Below are 25,371 nucleotides of genomic sequence, written 5' to 3'. Positions count from 1 at the left end.
GGTTCATCCTCAGACTTTTTGACTATCTGTGCCTAGCCTATAAACCTTGTTCCTGACAGTAGCTGTAGTGCAGAGGCAGTGGTAGAACAGGCAGGACTGTGAAATCTCAGGATAATAAATGTGCTGCATTTGTCTACATCTATCCCAACCACCCATGACACATTATCTTATAACACAGGATGCAACTCCACCCTGCCGTCTATGTTCTTATTTCACAAAGTGAAACAGGAGGAATAAAAAGTTCTTATTCTTCTTAAAGTGAAGCCTAATCACGGGCTTCACTTGGCAGGGGTCAGAGGATAAAATTTTATTTTACTTCATTAACCGAGCCATGTAACCAGTAACATAACGAAGTTGCGGGGAGGGGGATGGAGCACAAAATGGCCTGGTCACTGTCACACTACTGGCAGCACAGCTGGTCCATGTGCTGCTGCCTGCTTCCTTGCCTGCTGCCTAGGGAACTCAGGCATACAGTTACATATTAGTGTATAACTGCCATTTTTGATGGCTAAGTACAGATGTGGTACAAAGTGATCCTAGTCTCTGTGCAAAGTGGGCGCGTAAGCATGGACACAGTAACTGAGCTGGTGCAGTAGCTGCACTCCCACTGGGCAGGTATACTCTGTATATGGTCCGTATATGTCTACTTACATGAGAGCATGTCACATAATCCTTCCTGGCAGAAATTCATGCCTAGCAGATGTTAGGAGTAAGTCTCAGTAGATGAGTTGTGGTGGCACTTGGCCAGTGAGCAAAAGACTCACATTCTACACTGTTCTTAGCTGAAGTTGAATGTGCATCTCTCTGATTTTGTAGCAAGCAGCTCCAGTCACCAGGCCATAAGGTAAGCACTACTGAGATTTCCTTCTGAAGCTGGAAATATATGAGGCCAGAAGAAAACACCAGGCTCTGTGTGTATAGAATGGTGAGCTTCTGAATGGGAACAGGTCTGGCTTCTAGCCTAGACCCTTGCTCCCAGTGGGAGGGAAATTTCCCCACTGCTCTCCATCCATTTTATCAAAAAACTATCAAAAGCAAGGTGGAATGATTCAGCATCAAAAAGAGGTTGGATAGTGCCCTAACCTAGGGATTGGTGGTTACAGCCCTGGGCTGGAAAATGTGAGAGATGCAGATTTAAAACTCCTCTAAGGGGAGCTAGTCTGGGTCCCTATTTTCCAGGCAAGTATCTACCCTTGCCTATTAGGCTAAGAAAGAAGGCTCTCTTCCTTGTGACATACATGTACAGAACTGAATACCAGTCCACTCAGCATACAGCTTACTGACCATACCCAGTGGACATTTAGGCATTCACATTACACATGAACTAGGATCACAAACTGTGTGTAAGTGTCAAGAAACAACAGTTGCACAACTAGGTAACTGCCATATGTGCATGTAAAGTGAAAGTCCAGTTGGAACTCCCCAACACTATGGGCTGTCATTGCTTCATTGGCACTTGTTTTTATTGGATTAGAGGAAGGGAAGGGGCACTGGGCATTGTCTACTTTAGGTAAGGACAAGGGAAGTAATTAAGCTCCTGGGAATCTTCTGGTGCCTTGCATTCCCACCTGCTCCCACACAATGAATGATTTCTAGGAACAGGCACTTCCCAATGCATCCAGGTTTACATTCATGACTAACCTGATGCTTCCGTTCTTGGAGCAAGATTGCAACTTTCTGATTTCTACCAAGTACCCTTTGAAGCTTAGCTTTATTGTTTGAATGGCTTGCTAATGAGCATTTCAAGTGTCCTAACCGTGATGAGGTTAGAAAACAGGTTTTTCATTAATCCGACAGATAAAGAACCAACAATGCCATCAATCAGATCTAGGCAGGAACTGCTACAGTTTGAGAACCATTTTAATTTTCAGAAAGGCTAGTATTGTACCAACTACTACAGTAGTCGATAATATCCAAAATATGTCCCAGGACCAGACAGAATATCTCTGGAAAGTGTCTTAAACATTGGGGCTAGGGACAGAAGTTACACATAAACTGGTTAAAGTAATCAGAAACTGGTTTAAACCACCAACAGAAAAGAAGCTCAGTGCATATAAACCAGTTTTGAAATGGCTAAAACTGGTTTAAGATAAATCTGGTTGAATGAAGTATCAGACTTAACTGATTTGAGTCAAACCAGTTTATGCAATGTCTGTCCCAGACCCCTTACTAGTTTAAGTTAAATCAGAGTCCCCTGGCATCCCAGCATGCTCTTTGGGCTGGGTGGGGTTCTCTACTCTAGAGAGCTGGGCTGGCCCCTCCCATCCGCTCCCTCACTGGAGCTCCAGCAGAGACTTGCGGGCACAGCAGTGTCTACCTGTCTTCCCCTGCCCCATCCCGCGCTTGCTGCTCAAGCAGGGATTCCCACTCCTTCTGTCCCTCCCACAGCACAGACCATAGCCAGCATGCTGAGCAGTGTCTGTGTAAGGTAGACAGGATAATCGCAGACAGGACAGTATCTGACAGTATCCAACAGGCGACAGGACAGTATGAAATCCGCTTAGGGCTTTTTGGAGCTAATCAACAGGTAGCTGGTAATATCCCTCCTTTGCTTCCTTGGAAAAAAGTTGTTTAAGAAGAGCTAGAACTAATGAGAGAGGCTTTGTTTTTTGATGGGGTGCTGAATGCTGATAACACAGCTGATAAATGCTCTATTATCAAGGGGGAGGAAACCCTTCTTTAACCAGAGCATTCTGCAGGGGCCTGGCCATGCCCCCCTCAGCTCAGAACCGTGGAAGAGAGGGGAGGGCTGCTAGCCTGACCCCCCAGCTTCTAGCCTGAGCCACTGCAAGCATGTGCCTGCATTTTCTCAGTCCAGAGGGGATGTCTGTGTGATTACAAACTGATTCATCTTAGGCAGGCTTTTTTTGAATGTTTGTCCCTAGCCCTTGGGGGTAGCAGGAACAGGAAGCAAATACACAGCATATGCTGACTATGTGCCAGATAGGTATGCTCTAGCACCCTCCAGCTTCTGGCCCGAATCAAAATTAAATGTATGTTCACTTGTTTCTCAGTTTAATCTCTTCAGTTTAGACTAACCTGCAAAAACTGAATTGATTCACCCTTGGGCTTTTTGACTGTCTGTACTTAGCCTGGAAATTTTGACTATAGCACCCCTTTTCCAAACTGTATCAAGCAATCCTGCTAGCAGGCTAGTTAGTGGGTCTCATATACTTATTCAACAAGGCTGTGGCCCTCCTGGTGTTCTAAATGAAGCCCAGGGCCAAATTCTATTCTACTTCTTGGATGTTCAAGTAGACTCAGATGCCAAAAAGTGATTATATTCCACTCTGCTTGAATCCCTGGAAATCCATTAAAACATCTACTTTTGTAATAAGCACCCTGTTACCCTTAAGACAGTTACAAAAAAGCAGCAAGGAGGACTCATCTGCCTTTTATTGTAATACTTTTCCAGATACTTGAGTAGGGTAGAATAAAAATCACTATGTAGTCCCTAAATTCACTTATGCTAGTGGAATAGAACCTGGCCCCAAGATTCTAGGCATATTCTCACAAAAGATATTTCATAATAAAATATTGTATATTTCAAATGTTTATAATATAATTGATTAATTTTATAGATAAAATATTAATCTTTCTCTGCTTCAGATTTACATTTTCCATTTGTTATTAAATGTTCCAGTCAATCTACAATTACATTTCTTTACATCATCAATAAGAGGCAGCCATGATTTCTATCATTAAAATTTCAACTACTATAATAAAAATGATATGCCTTTTAATTTGCTAGGAAACAATGTTGGCTTTGCCAAGAAGAACTTGTTACATCAGCAGCAAAAAAAAAATTTCCAATTTAATAAAACAAGATTTGAAGGGCTGAACTGATTCCCAAGATTCAAAGGCTTAATTGACACTGAAGGCTAAAATGAAATATTGAGCTTTGAGGTCTTTCCTTGAATGACAATTTTACCCAAAACGATAATTTTACCCAAAATCTATTTTACAATTTTTAGAGCAGTGAAAGATGAAGGGGTTATTTGAAGTTTAGTAATATTTGAAATATGAAGTATCTGCCCCTAACATACCAAATGTTGTAGACAGAATTGTGGAACAATTACCATATGGTTTTAAGCTAGTGACATATTTCACAACTGAAAATTTCAATTCATTTTGAATCACATCATTGTTTCTTTTCCTTGGACATTTGCGACCCCCTCTACATGTTACAGGTATCGTCCAATTAACTGGTTAACTGTACAAATACCTTGAGACCAGCTACACCTGTAAAGTACCAATAACACTATTAAAACCTCCAACCAGCTATAAAGTTAGACCTCAAAAATGTGTACTAACTTTATACCTGGTTGCTACTGAACTTTAATTTGCACACATAGCAGGGTCTCTTCTATGGCTGGAAGCCCTGTCAACTGATGGGGCTCGCAGCTGCATTGGTACATTGTGCCCAGCCAGAGTTGAGAGCCCCATCATTCAGGGGACTCAGCTGCAGCAGCTGCTGACTCTGGGTCCTGGCAGCACCCTGAAGTCCCTGGAACCGCGTTCTATAAATGTGGATGTTGGGTCCCCACAGTGTGCCCTCCTGGTGCTGGGACCTGTGAAGCATGGATGTAATCTCCTAGCCCTGGGGGTGCATGGACCATCTAGGGCAGCTAGATCACAGCTGCCATGATCTCCCAGCTTTGGTGGTACATGAAGCATATGGCATGGCAGGAGGTATGATTGTGTGGATCATGCATTAGATCCCATTGCACCTTTACCTGCGTATGTAGAGGGGCTCAGATAAATGTTTCTTATTTGGATATTTTTCTTACTCTGGTAACACCACAGAAGACAAAAACAAATTCATTCAATGGTACTAGAAAAACAGCTTGAATACAGATCTAGATTATAAACCCATGGTTTTTGGAACTGGGGTTTCGCTTGTGACCCTGTGTGTAATTGCTATCTTTTTTCCTTTCGTCCTTTTATCCCCTCCTCCAATGTCAATATTCCCTAACACCAACAAAGCATAAAGATTACATATTTAGGCCAGAAAATCTATCTGATAAATCATTCCTGAGATGAGAAAGAAACCATGTGTGAAATGAAGGTTAGAGCTTTCAAAACCATATCACTTAACCAGCAGATTTCTAATCAATGCATAACATTTTTAATAAGGAAAGAAACAGTGGGATGCAGACATATTTACTGTCTAATCTGATTATTTTGCCAAACATGCTATCCTATTCAGCTTTATGACCCTAGGGGAAATAAAAGTTATATCTTTTTAGATGGGAAGAGTATGTTTAATATAAAATATAAAGTCACAGTTACTTAGGCATACAAGTCAATCAAGCTGAGTACTAAATTGAGTGTTCTAGAAGAGTTCTAACTTTGGTGCCTAAAGTCAAATACCAAAACTCATATTTAGATACACAAGGTTAATTATTTTGGCCTCAGTTCATGGAAAGATTACTGCATATTAGTCATCAAGTGCTATACTACAGCTGGGAAAAGTGTAGTCTCTTTGGTAGCTCTCAAAAGTTTTACTTTATTAATACATTTGTCCCTTGATAGTATGGCTATTTAAGCTTTCAGACATGTAATACAAATACCTATACATGTGGTGTGGGGGCACAGCATATCTACTTTTAACTAGAACTCGAACTTATATAGTTTAAACAGCTTTATGAAGAACAGCTTTCAGCTGTTCAGTATAAAATACCACTCTGAATGTAAAATAACCCACTAATGCTATTGAGAGAATTGCATGCCAATATTACTGAACAATGACAGCTGCTTTCCTTTCAAAAGCTCCCACTGTTTTGCTGTACTGTGGATATGTCAAATAAACAATTTAAGCAGGCATTTTTGTACATTAAGGTGTTGTGAGAATATATATTTACTTCCTGGGGATGCATAGCATGAAAGTATGCACTGCATTTTAACATAGAAATACTGATGTAAGACAATATCATACCTAAGTATAAGATCATTTATTTGAAAATATAAAAATAAATATTGACAAATAATTATTTTTGTAATGCATGTTTTCCAACTGTTATCTGTAAAATCTTTTCCCTATCAATGACAGCTGCAAGCCCAATAAATGAACCTCTTAGTTAAGCTACTTGAAAGAAAAAAAACTCTAAAATTGTTTAGAGGGCATAAAAATGAGGGGTATGATAATGACTATTGAGGAGGAATATGGCAAAGGTGTGCAGACTGTGTCATAGTATGAATGCTGCAGCATTTTATCATAATCTCTCATACTTAACTTCAGAAAAATATACTATAGGTACGTTCTCTATATTCTTCCTGAAGAATTTGAGGCATTTTAAAATCCTGGCTTCTCCTTTTGCTTTGGCATTTTAAAAGTGCCTATGAACATGAGTTCAGATGATTATTTCGGATGTACCATATCTTGGATGTGGAGGTGCAGTCAGTCATTTAGATTTCTAAAGCAATGTGAGTTAGGGCCCCCTTGGCCTCACACTGCACCTGTTGCACACTGTTGGGCCAACCTGCAGGATCTGTCTCCGCTACGTAGGCTTCAAGAGTGACATATGGCCCCTATTTCACACTGTGTGGGATGTACCAGTGACACTCGGCCCCTGTGCCCCCATTGTGCAGGTAAGACAGTCACTAGGGCTCACAGGTCATATGTTAACCACGCATAGGCTGCATGAAGCATATAAGCTACAAGTTCTGGTCTGGTCTGGTCTAAATAATACCACTCATTTGCACTTGTAACTTGTAAACTTGTACTTGTGCATGTGAAAAAAGTTTAGTTCAGGTTGAAATGCAGGCACAGTATGTAATACTTCCAGAATACAGATGTTATATATTATATTAGGTTTCTAGAATAAATATTAAGTATTTGCAGCTGAATAGATGGACATATAGGCACTATAGTACAATATCAAAGGCCCAATTCTCAATGTACTATAGAGCATCAATCATGCTAATGGCATAGGGACAAGAGGGTTTCTGTTTCATGCACTGTTTTCAAAATCAAACATGCATATTTTTACATGTGAAACAGCATAAAGGCTAGCATAGATTTTCTTACCTGTGGTTGACCTGATAGTTGAGGTGATGTTGGAAGATGCCATTGCAGAGATACATTCATCATCTTGGGAGTAACCTGCCTGAATGGCACGCAGGTAACTGTGGCTTCTTGTTCGGAAGCATCCTGGGAGGTCAAGGGCATCCATTGCCTGAGCTTCAACTTCACTAAACACTGATTCACACACCGATTCAAATTGCCCATTAACCTCTGCTTCACTCATCTGAATAAACAACAACAATGCATTTGATTTTTTGACTTGCTTTGTTTGTGATCATCATGGCCTCAACACCTCACAAATGGATACCTGTACATTGATGAAGAACTGTTTTAGCAAATAATTAAAGTTTAATAAACCTGTCTGAGCACATTCACATTTTATTGTGTTACATGGCTGTGTATAATATGTACCATGCAATTTGTTTTAAGTGATGATATTTCATACCTTTTGATATATTCAGAAGATTATCAGTAAATATTAAGAATGATAACAGACAATCCCAATATCTCTAGGTCCTGATGAAGAAATCTATGTATTGTTGACACTGGTGTGTAAAGATTAATATAGGTTACCCTCACTTTTAGTGTAGGTGGGAAGATGAACTTCTTAGTTACTTCCTTGAACGAATCAACAGAGTTGATTGATCACATAGGTGGGTTTATGCCACACCTCTTGGAGATGGCATTGCAGATTGTTCTCTTCCCTTTGCTATAAATATGATAGAGGTATCTATGGATTGTGACTAAAAGCTACATTCTGGCCTAAAGAGTTCTGATAAACAGAAAAGAATTGTCTTTACTTGCATTTCAACAGGATGGTTCAGTTGATCTCTGAGTGAGCTGCCGTCTTTGAGGTGTGGGATCAAGTGTACATATTTCTTATGTACATAGCTGAGCTAAGAAAAGTCTGGATCTTTGTTAAACACTGTCTATAAAAATCATACTTGATCCACAAACTGGTGTTCATTGAAAGAAGCAGTATAAATGTGATGCATCACATCCATAAATTATGACAACTGACATTGCTCCATTAATGATAGTTGATGTACACCTATTTAAAATAGCTGAGGGCAAGTTTAACTTCTATTTTTAAAGCCTCTATTAATCATTTTATTTATGTCATGTATTACAAATATTACTTTATTATATTTATTCAGCCAATGATACATGCTTTATATTTCAAAACAGCTTCATTGTATTATGGGGGTATAACTTGTAGCCATGTTTGCCTAAGGACATAGGCAGACAAGGTTCTTTGAGTAAATCCAGTATCTTTTATTAAACCAACTCAAATAGTTGAAAAATTCTTCCTTGCAAGCTTTCAGATATAAAAAACCCTTCATCAGGCTGAGGAAGCATCTGCAGTTGGTCTGTGCCCTTTCTGGATGGACTGATGGGTTCTTTACTATTCATTCCATCCAGGCAGAGCACAGACCAACTGCAGACGCTTCCTCAGCCTGACAAAAGGTGTTTATACCCAAACGCTTGCAAAGAAGAATTTTTCCAACTATTCGAGTTGGTCTAATAGAAGATATCATACTTACCCAAGGAAACTTGTCTATCATTATATTATATTTATTTATTTTTTGCAACTGCCAGTTTCACCATGACTTTGCATGTTTCCTTTTCCATAACCCTCTGTGATATTTATCAGGAATGTACTAAAGTCTAGATCCAATAAAGGATTAGGTGCCTACAAGCTGGGTGCTGTAACACCTATTTTTTAAGAATCTGGCCCCCAGAACAGAATCCAATATCTAAAGCTATACACATAGGTTCCTGAAATAGAGCATAGAATGAGTTAAGCCACTGAAAGAGAAAATCCAAAAAGCCCACACCCTAAATTGGGAGAGATCTGGGTGTAGCCAACAGTAGATGCTAAACCATGCATGTGAATACAATCTCACTTCCTTCTAGAGCTTAGGCACCTGAAACAGGGCATGGCTACACCTGTTTCGAATGGGAAGCCCAGAGTCCTTACCTAAGGCTTGGTGCCTGAAAAATGTTCTCCAAAATAACTGAAAAGGGGTACCTGTTTTCTCTTAAAACAGGGATGGAAAAAACAGTGGTGCTGACAATACCACTAGCATTTTGTATAATAGTGGTTAAAATACTATCCCAAAAAGTGGGAGACCAGGGGGTCATTCCTTTCTTCACTATGAAACTGCATCTCACCTCCCAGGAGACTGCCCCAACCAACAGTTGCTAGGTAGAGAGGCAGTGATATTCTCCACTCCTGGACAGAGTGAGACAGAGAGTGCACAAAAGGGAATATACACGGTTGCTCAGTGGTTAGGACAATCACCTGGGGAGAACAGAGGACTCCCTACTCCTCTGAATGTTTCTAGAGTGATGGATAAATCTTCAAAATAATCTGAAGAACAGTGAGAAACAATCACCCTCCTTTCTGTACTCTCTTTTAGGCCTCCTGTATCTACAATCTTTCAGCACAAAGGCTGACCTTCAACAGCTGAACATAACATCATATTTGGTTAGGACGCTCTTGTAGGAGGTGGGAGACATGACCTTGACTCATCTCACCTGAATGAGATGAGCTGCATACTGAATCTTGGTCTCCAGCTTCCAGGGGAGAGTACTCAAATCAGTATGATCAGGGGAAGACTGTGCTTTGATTCCTGCTCCTCCCAAAGTTTAAAATCAACTGACTGGCAGTGGCAGTGGCATTTGTACTCAGGCAGTGCTGAGGGAGTCACTTGACTTCATGGTTTATCATAATCTACCTGATCCCTTCTATACTCTTCATTCCACAGGTGTTAGCAACCCTGTCTTCTTTTAGTCATCTTGATGTTCCACTGATCAACCTATCCTTTCTTCTGTAAATCTGCTGTTTGTTAGCTGTTCCTGGTAATGAAGTTCCTTTTCCACAGCTCTGCAGATTATTTTTAACTCATTCCAATGAAGTTATATTTGATTTTCCTCAATCTTCAATAGAATAGTATAGCCATAGCTCTACTAGCATATTAACAGGGACCCTGGTTTTCTCTGATAAAAAAAATCCAAAATTTTCTGATTTAAAAAAACCTCCCCAAATCCAATTTTTTCCATGATTAAAATGAAATGCCACTATATATTTCATTTTAATCATGGACAAATGTAGATTTGGGGATTTTTGTTAATGAGAAAATTTTGGATTTTATATATCGTGGCATTTCATTTTAATCACGGGACAAATGTGGAATTGGGGATTTTTTTTAAATCAGAAAATTTTGAATTTTTTTTATCAGAGAAAACCAGAATCCCTGCAAACCAAAAAAGCTTCTAACTTATTTTTGACTAAAGAAAAACATGTGTTGTTTTATATGTAATGATGCACCTCAACGTAAGCACCCCCATTTTCAAAATTCTAGATCTGTCCATGTGAGGATGGAATTATAAATCGTTGGTGGCACCTCCTCCATCATTTAAAAATATAGAAGCTCCAACTGCATTTCAGCAGGTATCTTATCTTGCCGGCATGCATTAAACATGCTCTGCAAATGCCATCTGGACTGTGCCTGTCAGGAAACAGGCAATGCTAATCCTGATTTCTGGATCCCAGTAGAGCTTAAGTGAGAGCTGAAGTATGAACTGCTCAGATTTTCAAATTTCTGGGTATGTAAAAAAGGAAAAGTGAAGGTTGCTACAGAACTTTCAGGTCAAACAGGGAAGTGCCTAGTGAGTTAAGGCAATTTATGGGTTAGGTGGCTTCTAAGTGGGGGTGTTTGAATTGTAATTATAGATCTACCTAAAGTTTACCTAAGTCCTGTTTAGGAGTTTATTGGTCTTGTTCTAAATAAGTAATGTACAGTATTGTTCGGAGTAACTAGAAATGCTATTCACCCAGATTAGAAATTTAATATCAGACAGAGCACTGAATCAACCAATCATGCATACTGTATTTAATCATTAATTAAGAGGGAAAAATCAATACAAATATCTAGCCATGTTCTAGCTTTGCAAGTACTACATCTGGTTGATATTATTATTATTATTATTATTATTATTATTATTGTGGTTGTTGTTAATAACATATTATTCATTATAACAAAATAACTGCTGCAAATTTTCAATTTTGCTAGTTTCCATTATACAATTCCATGGAGATTTCAAATAGAACTTCTCACCACAATGAAAGGCTTTCTTTCTAATTTTTTGCAGAGATTTTGGCTATTAAATATATTTTGAAATAAATTACTGTGTCTTTCATAACATAATTAATTTTTATTTCTAACAAATATTAATGCTATCTGGAAAGGGAAAAAATTATCTTATTCTGAAGTCTTTTGATTAGAGTAGTGACCAAAAAGGTAGTTGGATCAAAGGTAAAAGTCCTCATTATTTCTTTGAAACAGTTTGTTGATGGTGAAAAAAAAAATGTTTTCTGTATTGAAAGAGTAAGCCTATGTTTTCTAATGTAAATGTACAATCTATCAGTATCCATGACTCAACTCCTAAGCAGGAATGGATAGGGAGGGAACCATTGAGATAACAGACACAAAAGCATTAAACAGCATAAAACTGCTTGATTGGACAAGAAAAGGACAGGGCCATGGGAAGGTAAGAAGAAACAGCAAAGGCATAGATACTGATATATAAATATTCTACATTTAAGTTCTGTGCTATTTCATGTATTTAATACTGAAGTGAAAATAGATGAACAGTGAAGTGGAAAATATGTAGCTGACACAAAATTATTTAGGTTAGTAAAGATTAAAAATGACAATGAGGAGCTTCCATAGGACCTAATTAACATAGCCAATTGAACAACCTGATGGAAAATGAAATTCATTATGGACAACTTTAAGGTAATGTATTTTGGAATGAAGAATTTAAGTCATTCACACACACTGATATAATTACTTAGGTAAATGGACTAACCATCATTATGGACAGCTCAATTAACTCCTTTGCAATGCACAGTGGTCAACAGGGCAAAGGATATTACGTTATATTACAGAAGATAGCCATTATATAGAATTATACAAAATTAAGGTTGGAAGAGACCTCAGGAGGTTATCTAGTTCACCCCCTGCTCAAAGCAGGCTCATCCCCAACTAGATCATCCCAGCCAAGAATTTGTCTAGCCAAGTCTTAAAAATTGCCAAGGACAGAGACTCCACAGCCTCTCTGGGTAACCTGTTCCCATGCTGTACTACCCTCCTAGTAAGAAAGTTTTCCTAATGTCTAACCTAAACTTCCCTTGCTACAACTTGAGATCATTGTTTCCTGTTCTGTAATTTTCGACCACTGAGAATAGTCTAACTCCATCCTTTTTGTAACCATGCTTCAGAAAGTTAAAGGCTGCTATCAAATCCCCCCTCAGCCTTCTCTTCTTCAGACTAAATAACCCCAGTTTCCTCAGAAGTCATGTGCCACAGCCCCTAACCATTTTATTTGCTCTCTGCTGGACTCTCTCCAATTTGTCTACATCCTTTGGGGCCCCAAAATTGGGCACAATGCTCCAGATTGCTCTCAAAAGTGCCAAACAGAGGGAAATAATCACTTCCCTTGATGTGCTTGCAATGCTTCTACTAACGCAGCTCAGTATGCCGTTGGCCTTCTTAGCAACAAGGGCACACTATTGGCTCATATTCAGCTTATTGTCCACTGTAACCCCCAGGTCTTTGTCTGCAGAGCTGTTGCTTAGCCAGTTGGTCCCCAGACTGTTCCAGTTTGTTCCATCCTAAGTGCAGGACTTTGCACTTGTTCTTACTGAACCCCATGAGATTTCTTTTAGTTCAATCCTCCAATTTATTGAGGTTACTCTGAATCCTAAGCCCCACCCTCCAGTATATCTACTACTCCCTCCAGCTTGGTGTCATCTGCACACCTGCTGAGGGTGCACTCCATCCCATCTTCCATGTCATTGATGATGATACTGAACAAACATGACCCCAGGAACAACTCAAGAGGCACTCCACTTGATACCGGCTGTCAGCTAGACATCAAGCCTGTCACTACTATCCTTTGAACTCAACGATCCAGCCAGTTTTCTATCCACCTTACAGTCCATTCATCCAAGCTGTATTCCCTTAGCTTGTTTGCAAGAATGGTGTGGGAGACCATATCAAAGGCCTTGCTAAAACCAAGGTATATCATGTCCACTGCTCTCCCTGCATCCACAGAGCCAGTCAGGTCACCATAGAAGGCAATCAGGTTGGTCAGGCATGACTTGCCCTTGGTGAAGCCATGCGGACTGTTTCTAATCACCTTCTTTCCTTCTAAAGTGTTTAGAAATGGATTCTTTGAGGACATGCCCAAGAGGTAAGGATGACTGGTCTGTAGTTACCTGGATCCTCCTTTTTCCCCTTCTTAAAGATGGGCACTATATTTGCCCTATTGCAATCAACCGGGATGTCTCCTGATCATGTTTTCAAAGCTAATGACCAGCAACCCTGCAATAACATTGGCCAACTCCCTTAGCACCCTCAGGTGCATTGCATCCAGCCCCATGGACTTGTGCATGTCCAGCTTTTCTAAATAGTCTCTGACTTGTACTTCTGCCACTATTGGATGCTCACCTCCTCCCCAAACTGCTGCCACGTGCAGCAGTCTGGGAGCTGACTCTGCCTGTGAAGACTGAGGTGAAAAAGTCATTGACTACTTCAGCCTTTTCTGCATCCTCTGTTGCTAGGTTGTTTCCCACATTTAATTAAACGCTCATAGTTTCCCTGATTCTCCTCTTGTTGCTGACCATACTGCAGAAACCCTTGTTATCCTTCACGTCCCTCGCTACCTGCAACTCCAGTTATGCTTTGCCTTTCCTGAATTCATCCCTGCATGCCCGAGCAATACTTTTATATTCCTCCCTAGTTGTTTGCAAATTTCCACTTGTTTTAAGCTTTCTTTTTGTGTTTTAGCTCATTGAAAAATTCCCTGCTAAATCAAGCTGGTCTTCTGCCATACTTGCGAGTCTTCCTGCATGTTGGGATTGTTTGTTCCTGTACCCTCAGTAAGGTTTCCTTAAAGTACAGCCAGCTCCCCGGCTTCATTTCCCCCCCTCAGACTGGGCTCCCAGGAAATCCTGCCCACCAGTTTCATGAGTGAGTTGTAGTCTGCTTTTCTGAAGTCTGGGGGCCTTACTCTGCTGCTCTCCTTCCTTCCTTCCCTTAGGATCCTAGAATAAATAATCTCATGGTCACTGTTGCTCAAGCTGCCATCCACTTCTACATTCCCCACCACTTTCTGAAGTGATTAAAATTCTGAAAGGCAAAGGTGTGGATAATATCTAAGTGAACAGAATGAAGAAAGTGAAGTATAAATGTAAACAATGTAAATAATCACTAATAAAGATTGCAATGATTAACATTATCAACTTTCAGTCCCATATTCACTTTGAATAGTGTGCTGAATTCTGGTCAAACCTTAAAACAGAAGAAACAGAAATGAAAAATGTCAAAACAAGAGCAATGAAAATTATTACAGACAGAAATGAAGCAAAGAGAAGATAAACAAGCTGTGACATGAGATAGCAATAAGGGCAATTGAGTTTTCCTATTCATGTTGATTATAATACAAAAATAAGGCCATATACAGATATTCAGTTTCTCTTGGGAGAATCACTGCTCTCCAAGGAAAAACCAGGAGTGTACAGATGTTTAGGCTTTTTTTCCCCAGAGCATAAAATGTGTGCTTCAAGAAAAAAAATGACCCAGGGACAACCAGGGTTATAAACCCTCCAAGGAGAGTTTCTCCTGAAAGAATGAACATCTATACACATTCTCTTTTTCATAGAAGCCACAGCACAACTCCAGCATTCCAGGGTGTTTTGCTTCTCCCTCCCTACCTTCAAGGGCAGTGCATGTATCACTTGCTGGACTCTGCTGGTCCAGCCAAGCAGGGAATGGAGCACACCCTTTCACAATCCCACATTGAGCTAAAGGGAGACACAGGTCAACCAAGCAGGGCTGTCTTGTACATTGCTGCCATTCTGTCTCCAGGAAGACTAAGGGAGCCTGCAGCACATACTGAGACGTGTGCACAGGGTTCCCTTGGCTGTATAGCATCAGCACTGCAAGACTTCTGCTCTTCAAGGGCTCAGCCTTCAAATATATGTTTCGGTGTCCCCAACTAACAAGGTAAAAAAAACTTGGGAAAAGTTTCCCAGATTAATTAAAAGTTTGTATGCAGTGTAAGTGAGCACTCAGTGAAATTAAAAGAAATACATTTAGTAGTGATAAAAAGGTAGTAGGCATTGTTTTTTTATTAAAAAGGCCACTATTCATCTTATGGAGCTCAGTACTACCTTCAGATTTGTGAAGTGCCTCATAAAACATTGACACTTTAGGGGAAGTGGGAAGGATCCAGTTAGTATTGATGAGTTTTTGAAATACCTCTTTTTACAAAGCTACATAGCAACTTTATTTTTGCTATCCAATAAAAAGAAAGGACTGATCCAAAATATGCAGCTGTGGTCCCAGGATGACTGAATGTTCCAAAACATTGACTAATGTGGCAACCCCTACACATTAGAAACCAGAAAATACTTATTCTTTGAATGAGAATTGCAGAACTAGACCTTTATGGTCAGTCTATTCTACCTCCTCATATATCTGCACACACGCATATATAAGACTATTGATTCTGTATATTTGTGCATGTGCACACACACATATGTATGTACATACAAAAACCTAAGATTTGCATGCAGAAATCCTAGCATTGATTCATAATTTGCTGTTTGACAGCATCCCTCAGTTCCACCATCTTTACTCATTGTTTTCTTCAGATCAAATAAGCATGTCAAATTTATTAATGTCTGAATTACCATATTTACTCGAATAGAAGACGATCCTGATTATAAGATGAGCCCCCCAAAATTAGATTATATATATGGAAAATTAATAAATTTGTTATAATTTTCCTCGTATAGAACCTAATTATTGGAGGTTTGCCTTGAATTTGTCCTCCCCTCACTGCTACAGTAGGGAAAAAAATCTGGGGGCTCAGGTAGCCCTTAGTTCTCTGCTTCCTCCCAATTTTTTCCCCTAGCTGTCCCTTCCCCCTCCCCTTACTGTCAGACCCTGCTCTCCTTAAGCATGTGGAAGTGAGGAGAAAATTTGAACATAATAACCTTGCAATTAAACATGGCTGCAGCAATTTGCATATAGTACCCATACAGTTATATCATCCAGAATTGATGCACTGTAACAGGTGCTGGGTGCACCTGTTACTTTAAGAAGGGAGAAGACTGTGGAAGGAGTTGAGTCAGCAGGAAGGAGACCACCTGACCAGAAAGGGGAGGAGCTTAACTGGGAGATAAGCTGAGGGCCAGAGCTGTTTCAACCTGACTGCTGACATGGAAAGAACTCCTGGACAAGCAGCAGAAAGAAGGAGACAGGGGTTAAGAGAAGGCAGCCTTAGAACCACATAGGGTTGGGTGGTTTAGGGACTTAGAGAAGGGGAGGTGGTGGTCTCAAGAGGCCCAGGAGCAGGGCCAGAACTTGGGAATAGAGTGGAGATGGGACCAGAGAAAGTCTGTTGCCTGGGGCAACCAGGAGGTCTGGTGCCCAGGAAGGACTAGGTACCCAGCAGTAGTCAGAATGGCCAACAGAAGTGGGCAGACAGAGGCAGCAGCCTGAGCCCAGGAAGGGGCAAGGAAGATTATTGGGACAGGGACTGCAAATCCCAGCAGTGGTAGAGACTGGGTCTTGGTACAGGCCTAGGAGTGGTGATAATTGAAAATATCTGTGAGGCATGGACTTGATGTAAGGGGTGGTTGGAGACCTGTAATAAGCCCTTAAGGTGCTGAGTAGTGACACCTGTACAAGAGCAGGGATCTCTGGGGCAGTTAATAACAGTGAGGCGTGGCACAAAATGTGAAAGGGAGAAAGCCTGAGGGGCAGAGAAAGGGCCAAACAGCCACTACAGTGCATCGTGGAGACCCTTGGGTCCAGAACTTGCTGCATTCACGTAAAAAAAATTTTAAACTGCTACACGTTTTAGCACAGGTGTTTCATAAACACAATTCTGAGCACACATTAGCACCTACTTATATCTATCATAAACTAAGCACTGCCCAATGCCAAAAGGGTCATTATTTACCACACAGTTCACTGGACTGCATCCTACCAGTCAACAGCATTTTATGACATGGTGAGCCACAAAATTGTGTTCAGTTCACCCAGAATCCCTCTGTCACACCTTCTTTCAGTCTGGCACATATGATTAATGTGACCCCACCCTCCACAGTGATCCCACATCTCAGCAGTGTTCAGTATATGTATATACTCCAGATACCTACAAATGATCCATATGCTAATTCGCCTGCACTCATAACTGGAGCCAGGTGTTCTTTTCACAAATCCTTGGATGCTCCAAAAATGTATATGCAAATGAAGTGCAGGGCAAGGTGGTCCAGATTCACTTATTGGAGAGTAGGGCCACACTAATCATATGTGCCAGGCTGAGAGAGTGGCTGACAGAGGAATTCTGGGTATGCAATGTTTGTGGCTCACTATGACTTGAAAAAGAGTTGGCGGTGAGTGGGACTGCTCTTAATGGCACTACCACACCCACATGTATTATTCAGATGAGGTATTCAGATCTTTGTGGTAGGTTCCCATCAGCTTATTTTCCTGATGTGGGCCATGTGTTTTATAATCATGCTCAGTGTTGGCAACATTTAATCAACTTCATAGTTAGTCTTCATTGCCGAGCACATGCTGGTTTTAGACAATCTATTTAATGAGATTTCTTGGTATGTAATAATAATAAAAGTGGCTTTCCCCCCCCCCCCCATGCCAATGGGTGTGGGGGGGGAGGGATCCTTGTCTTTTATTCGAGCAAATATGTTACTGTAACTACTTCCGTTCTCAGCTCTTTAACATTAATTAAGCATATCAAAACTGTCCATGTATTAGTAACTAGTCTTACATATAGCAGGTACAATAAAGGGTTTAATAAGAGTTTCCCACCTGACTAACACAGCTGGCCTGGCTAAGTGTGCTCACTGCTCTCATATAGCTCTGATTCCTTGAACGGAACTTTGGAGAATTGTAGTTGGCAGAGGGATCCAGGTTGTGAACCCCAGGCACATCACTTGCAGCTTGAAGGTAGCTCTGACTAGAAGGGAAAGAGGGAAAAATAGCAAAGTACGTGAATTTACAGATGGAATAAATTATGATACTGAAGGTAGCAACTTGTATTAGCTTCAAAAATCCACTCCCTCAGGCCATTTTCACTGCCTGTATAACATGGCACAGCCCTCTTGATCTGTGTAACTTTACACAAGCAGAGAACTTGGTCATAAGTTTACCAGTCACATATTAAAACATACAAAACATTTTTTGTCAAAATAAAATAAAATATTGCCAATCTTCCCTTGGCTACTCACGTTAAATTTTAAAGTAATAGTATATCAAGGCCGATATGAACAATAATTGCTAGTGGAATATATACCAAGAAATCTGGGAAGTCGAAGTTTCTTCAGGGATACAAATCCCTTTCATTTAGGATCCCTCTTTACTGCAGGTGTTATACATCAAGATATCTAAAGCATGAATATGTTTACAGAAGATCAAAGTATCACCTAAAGATGCACTTTGTAATGGCGCACAGCTCATTTGTACAAACCTCAGAAATAATTTTCAGCTCTCTGTTTAGAGGAGGAATGGTACAATGACATTACTCCCACCCCCTTTCTCAGTTTCATAGCACTTCTGGGTATGTCTGCCCTAGTTTTTAGATCTCAGGTTAATTGAACGTTCATTAGCTTAGAGTAAAGAACACATGTCTACTCTAGATCAAAGAACTGTCATGCACTTAGGGTAAAGAATAAATAGTTGTGGAAACGTTTTGATATCAGTGGGAATGGTGAGTTCTTATCCTCAAAACACAAGGGTAAGAAGCCTCATGTGGGTCCTCCAAAGTGTAGCACATTAATAAATACTTCAGACAATAGTGATTTTAATGAAGAAATTACTTAGTTCCCACATTCATGAAGTCCCACCACAGAAAAGCCAAAAACCTCATGGTCAAGCCATTCACCTGGGAAACTCAGGTGAGTGAGGCAGAGTATGGCCTTGAACCTGGGTCTTTTGCATCCCAGATAAGCACCGTAATGAATGGGCTATTGACTATTCTGGAGTAGTAGATCTCTTCTCTCTGAAAAACTTTTAAAGTTCTGGATTTCCTCTTGATATGCAACAGAAACCATGTTTGAAATTTTGAAAAATTTAAAGAAAAGGAGGGGAAACCTTTTCCCTTCAGCTCTCCTTAGTTCTTGCCTTCCAAGAGATGCTTAAATCATTGCAAGATTGGCTGCTTGTTATTAGTCAAATCACACAGATTAAACAAAATGAAATTGTACAAGATTAATCTATGTTTATATGTCTGCATCAATGAAATAATTATATTTAAAGTAATAAATTAACATATCATACTGACTGTGTGTCTAATTCAGTTCGCTATAACAACAACTACAGTAATGTACCATTGCAACCACAGGGTAACATTAATAAAAAAGCTTCTCCTAAAACAAATAAACTAGATTAAGATAACTGAGCCTCACTATCCAAGTCCAGGAATATCCATTTGCTCATTGAAAATATGTAAACTTTCCTTTAACAGGCTGTTAAGAGCTTTCCCTTTCATATCAGCACCAAGGTTTTCCCTGTATTGTTCTCCCTGTATTGTTAATTTATTAATGTGCATTTGTATAAAAACATTTTAATATTAATAAATATTATCTTCCAAAAGTGGATGAGAAAAAAAGTTCTCCACTTGTTATGGGGCATTTCAAATAATACATCTTGAGACCAGAAGCAATCTGAAAAACACAAGAACTTTGAGGTTTTTTCACTGAGATTTAGGCTTTTTAGGAGTCAAGTCATAGAGAACACGTGGAGAAAAAGGCTGAGAGAAATAAGATGTGCCAATGTGATCAAAACGTCTAAAAGTTCAATAATTTCTAACTTCTAATAGCTGACTTCTTTCTTTGCTATGCACAGTAATCATTTAACAAGCTAATACTTAATTCTGGAATACCTATTTTCTCACAAGATACTACTATCATAAAGTATAATCTACAATTTATATGGCAATAATTCATTAAGGAAATCCAGTATACTGTACTAATGCTAAGCAACTGAATTCTGATGGATGATGATTTGGATACTTCTTAGTAAGTAATTTTTACTTATCAGAGCACAGCAATTTATTCATGGGACTGTAGCACTGTAAGAGAAATGTTGCATATATTAGAGTGTAAAAGGAAATTCAAATAGATTCTATTAATATGTTGAATTTTTTCCAATATAATGAAATGATAAATTGTAACCCAGAATAGCATTAAAACATTCCTGAGATATACTTTCAAATTAATCCTCTTGAGAAATTACAGATTATAAACCTGATATTACGTTGATCCAGCCCCAAGTACATGTAGATATGACAGTTACAAACAAGAGGTGTCACCAGAAAGGTAAATATTTACTTGCAAACTATTTATCATTTACCTGGATATGGGATATTGTTCAATGTACACAGTATATCAAAAAATATTTTGTGATAAAGTTTTGCTTTTAAATGGCAACCATTCTGCATGCAGTAATAGGAACAAAATTTATGGCTTTCAGTTTTAAAAAGAAACGCAGATCTACTACTTAATGTACAAGCAATTTCTGCTTTGTATTAGGAATTTTTCCTTACAGACATGTAATGGAAACAAGACGGTTATGAAGATTTGTGTTTGAGCATTCCCTCCCAATGAGCACTTAAGGAACATGTACACACATTCCAGTCACTGCATGTGACCCCGATTTTCTCTCCCCACCCACGCTCTGTAGTACTGGATGTTCAGAGAGAGTAGTAGGCTGGCAGCCTTTATCAGAGAGGAGTAGGCTGGCAGCCTTTATCAGAATTCAGTTGCTTTTCTAGGATTCAGGTTCTTCGTTCCAATGAACAGCTTGGTGTCTGTAAAAGCAACTGGAAACTAAGGAGATCCCTCAGTTCTTTATGGTCCACTAATAACTGTCCTGCAGATCACAGTTTGATAACCACTGCCCTAAGAAGAAAGCTTAGGCATTACTGAGGCTTACTCTGATATGGCTTAGCAGTGTGTTATGATGACACACACTGAATAATGACACAACATGTCATTATTGTGTCCTGTTTTGGTCATTTCATCTGATAGCGGGTTTTGAAGAGGCCCAAAGACAGCCAAGAAGGATAGTGAGAAAGCAAGATAAACAAACAATAATTGAGAACACAAACTGTTTATTTGCCTTCAACCCATATCCTTAACATTTCCCTTTATTTTTTTTTCCACGGAAGATGTACTGAGCTCTCTGTACCCAGCTAGCTGTTTGTCTGTTTATGACTTTACACAGCACCCTTTATTGTAATATCTAAACATCAAATTTAGTTTTATTTTTCCTAGAAAAGGAAAAGGTTAGAGGCAATTTGACAAAACATTTCAAAATTGTGGAGAGCACTGTGTAAAGAAATCAAGTCTTCTGTCTCCCCTCCTCCCTGCAAGAAGAGTGAAGAAAATTACTGAGCAATAGCACATATTTAGAACCAAGGAAAGAAAGTATTCTTTTGACCAGTCAACCTGTGGAATGCATTGACCCAAGAAGTGGCTCAATTTTAGAGGATGAAACTGCTAATAACAACTGCAGCTATGTAAGCTAAGATAATATCATGGGTAATCAAGCATCATGCTTTGCCTACAGTGATAAGGAAGAAATCCATTTCCTTCACCATTACCTATCTAGCTATGTACTTTATGGGAGAATTTTGAAATGTGTCTTGTCATTGCCTCTGCTGCCAGAGAAGATGGATAAATAATTTGACCCTTTGTTTCTGCTATGGCTTTTTCTCTTGCAAAATTCATTCTGAATCAGTGCATTTTATTTACTGCTCTCTGTATACATATTCCTTAGAAAAGTAAAATCCCAGGCTCATCTGATTTATTTAGACTGTCACAATAAGGACCTCCTTGTAGTTCACATGCATTTTTATTTTCAGAAATCCTCCTTCCTTTGTGTTATGTGATTGTCAGAAAGTTACAACAGACAATTTTTGTGTCAACACAGCCCGTAGGCTTCAGCATGCAGTGTTGAGGATAGTTTGAATCATGCTCCATCTGCCATCCCACACTGCTTTCCCTCATTTTAGGATTGACTGATCTGCATACCCCTCTCATTGCTCTGGGCCCATGTTGGCTGCATAGCAGCTCACTCTTTAAAAGCTGGCAGGCAGTCAAAAATAGTCTATTTGAAGTCCCTACAATTCCATCAAAGTGCTATATTTAACATTATTGCCCTACAGCACTGTATTATGTTACATAACCACTTGGAGTTGTGCAGAAGTCAAGGATCTCATGGTAGTCTGGGATGAAGCAAAGATTCAGGAAACTCTTTAAAAACTTCATCAAAATTAAGACACATGTAAGAAAGGTGGGCGAACCAGGGTTACACTTGAAACAGTCTGCAATACTGGATCTAGAGTTTGGGCTATGACACATCAGGGGACTCTGACAAAGAAGAGTCATTACACAACAACATGAGTGGACATGGGATCCCAAATTATATTAGCATGGATGTACACCTTACTGACCCTGGGAAGAGGACCTTAGCCAGTAAGGACTCATGAAATCTGGTTTTATATAAATAATTGGAATGACATATTATGATATGTTAGTTTTTCATTGTGTATCCTGGATGCCACCATATGGGCAGGCATAAACTAGTAGCAGCTACTCTGAACTTTTCCCTGCCTCTTCTTTTCTGTGCTCAAAACAGTGACAGTGGAAGGTGACCAGTTCTGAAGCCAAGCATTACTGTGGGCATTTATAAATTGTCTGGTCTCAGGCATGCCATACCTTATCTCTAGTTCTATGCTTTCCTTCCTGGACACCTGTCATGGCATGTCTTAAATCCCAATATATCCTAAAAAATACAGCAGGGATCAGTTCAAGACAACACTGACACAGTGAAAATGTAACAGCTCCATTTCCTTCAGCCTCCTGGCAACAAAAATATACCCCTTTTCCTGGCTTTCCTTTCCAGCCTTCCAGCACAGTCAGTGTAACCATGCTTGTACTATAGAAGGGAACTTTTCAGAGTGCTTCTCTGAAGGTCAGTGAGATCTTCTTGAACATGCTCAGTAGGGATATGGTGGTGGCTGGAGACCACATTGGGTGTACCACTGAGTTCAAGGGCTTAAAAAAACCTCTGTCCTGGTAACTAAGCTGGAGTGTGCCAGAAGTTAGACCCAGACAGAAGTGTTCTGGGACAACTCTCTGTGAACAGGGGGCAGGGGCCAAGAGACTGCAGTGGACTATCCTATTGAAAATACTGACTGATCAGGGCTGTGTCAGCTCTGACTCCTGCTGCTAAAGAGAGATGTGTGTCCAGGTCCGAGCACCAGCTGGGAGCAAGAAGTGACACAAACATGTTAAATCTATCCAGAGGCTCCAGAGAAGATAGATTAAATCTGCTGTGAACCAGACTTGGAATATGAGGAATATCAGGGACGGTGAAGCAGGTAAGCACTACCAAGGAGCAATATAATGTATGTGTGTAAGTGTCTTGATTTTTAATGTTTTTCTTTGTAAGGTTTTCATTTTTAGTTTGTTGTTCATTTGTTATTGTTTTAGTTACTATAGTAAAAAGATACTGAGGAAAATTTGGTGCCAGGTATCTCACATTTAGTGCTGCTGTTTTGTGTGTGTGCGTGCATATGTGTGTGAAATGAGCCTTGGGGGGGTTGTGCATTTGGTATTGCATAGCCCTTTCATAAGCACCCCTTCTTCATCCTGTCTGTGTTCAAAGTGGCCCACTCAGAATGCCAATATTTTTGTGTGAATGTGATTCTCTCATAGCCACTACCCACCCTTTCTTCTTCTTGGCTGCTCCCTGTGGTGGGTGCTCAAAGTAGAGATCGCATGCTATATATCCCATCCTCCTGTTTGTGCATCCTAATGAAACAGAAGTGAGTCTGAGAACAATGAAAACTAGACATTAGACATTTCTGTGACTTCCCAATAAGCTCTTGAATGACCACCTCTCTCCACTCTATGAGGGTATCTCCTTTGCCTTCACAAATTCTGTACAACACACAGCATACAAGGCATGTATTGCCAGGTACCCTCTAGACATGGTATGAGGCTATACCACATCTGCTTCAGTCTCTGAAACTCACTTCAGTGCCATTCTGCACCTGGTTAAGGTATAATTAAATACTGTATTTACCTGAATCCAAATGACTTTGAACCCAAGATGATGCCCTGCAATAATTCGATTTCATACGTGGAAAAATTACATATATTTTTAATAATTTTTTATGTATACAATCTAATGATCAGAGGGTCATCTTAAATTTGTCTCCTCCACTGCTAGAGAGAGGAAAGCAGTGGCAAGGGGACAGGCAGCTGGAGGAGTGAGGGGGGCAGGCAGCCTTCTTGCCCCTGTCCCACCCCATATCTTCCTTCTACAGCTGGTCCACTCCCCCCTGCAGTGCCTGCCCACCCCTGTGCCTGCACCCTGCAGTGCCTGGCTCCCTCCAATGCCTGTCTTCAGCAGTCTCTTCCCTTTCCCCCTCCCCCCCACTCCACACAGCCTCTGGCCCATTCCTCCCCACCTCCTCTCTTACTGTTGGACATGGCTCCAGCTCCATTCCCTGCTGGGGCATGAACACATGAAAATGTGGCTTCTGCCTGGCCATGCAGCAGTATCCTGGGGCCTGGAGCTGCCACAGTTGCTGATTATCTGGCAGGGGATGGAGCTTCCATGTGCTCTGTGCCCCAGGAAGGAATGGAGCCAGAGCCATTCCTGACAGCAAGGGGGTGGGGGGAAGGGGCAGATACTACAGGGGCAGGTGGAAAGGTTAGGGGCTGTAGGGAGGAAAGCAGATGCTGTGGCTCTGGCTTTGAACCCAACCTGGGCTGGGGCTGGAGTCAGAACTGCAGCAGGTGCCTTCCCTCCCAATCAACCGTTCCTCCTCACCTTATACTCCAAGATGACAGGCATTTCCCCCATGCTGAATGGGGGGAAGAAACCTTATCTTGAATTTGAGTAAATGCAGTAGTTCTTTTATACAATCCATTTGTTCAATAAAGAGTTTCATCTGCCTTTATCTGGGTAGCAGAGGACAACTGGCTCTACCACAACAACATGTGGGAACAAATCTATGTTTTTCAATAAATAAGAGATGCATGATTTCCAACAGGTCCTATCATCATCAATCTTCAAGTCCACCCTGCATTACTGTTGTTGAATCTGCCACAGTGACCCACTAGGTCCTCAAGTACAAGGAAAAAAATCCCTTTCAGAGGCCTAGCATAAGTGCAGGGAATAAACATATGGGCTCCATCAGTTGCCCCATGCAGACAAAAATAT

The 25,371-nt window shown here is 40.3% G+C and overlaps 1 protein-coding gene across 1 annotated transcript in view; it reads right to left on the bottom strand.

Annotated features, from left to right (window-relative positions):
* DLGAP2 (DLG associated protein 2) overlaps positions 1–25,371 on the bottom strand; it is a 153,248-nt gene that overhangs the window by 77,053 nt on the left and 50,824 nt on the right. The window contains exons 3-4 of the mRNA XM_006275974.3: positions 17,944–18,091; positions 7,031–7,250 (exon numbers count right to left, since the gene is read on the bottom strand). Of these exons, the coding sequence (XP_006276036.3) occupies positions 7,031–7,250; positions 17,944–18,091 (368 nt within the window). The remainder of the gene's footprint in view (positions 1–7,030; positions 7,251–17,943; positions 18,092–25,371) is intronic.

Source organism: Alligator mississippiensis, chromosome 1 (assembly GCF_030867095.1).
Source record: "Alligator mississippiensis isolate rAllMis1 chromosome 1, rAllMis1, whole genome shotgun sequence".
NCBI classification, from domain to species: Eukaryota; Metazoa; Chordata; order Crocodylia; family Alligatoridae; genus Alligator; species Alligator mississippiensis.
This window is presented reverse-complemented; position numbering and strand designations above follow the sequence as displayed.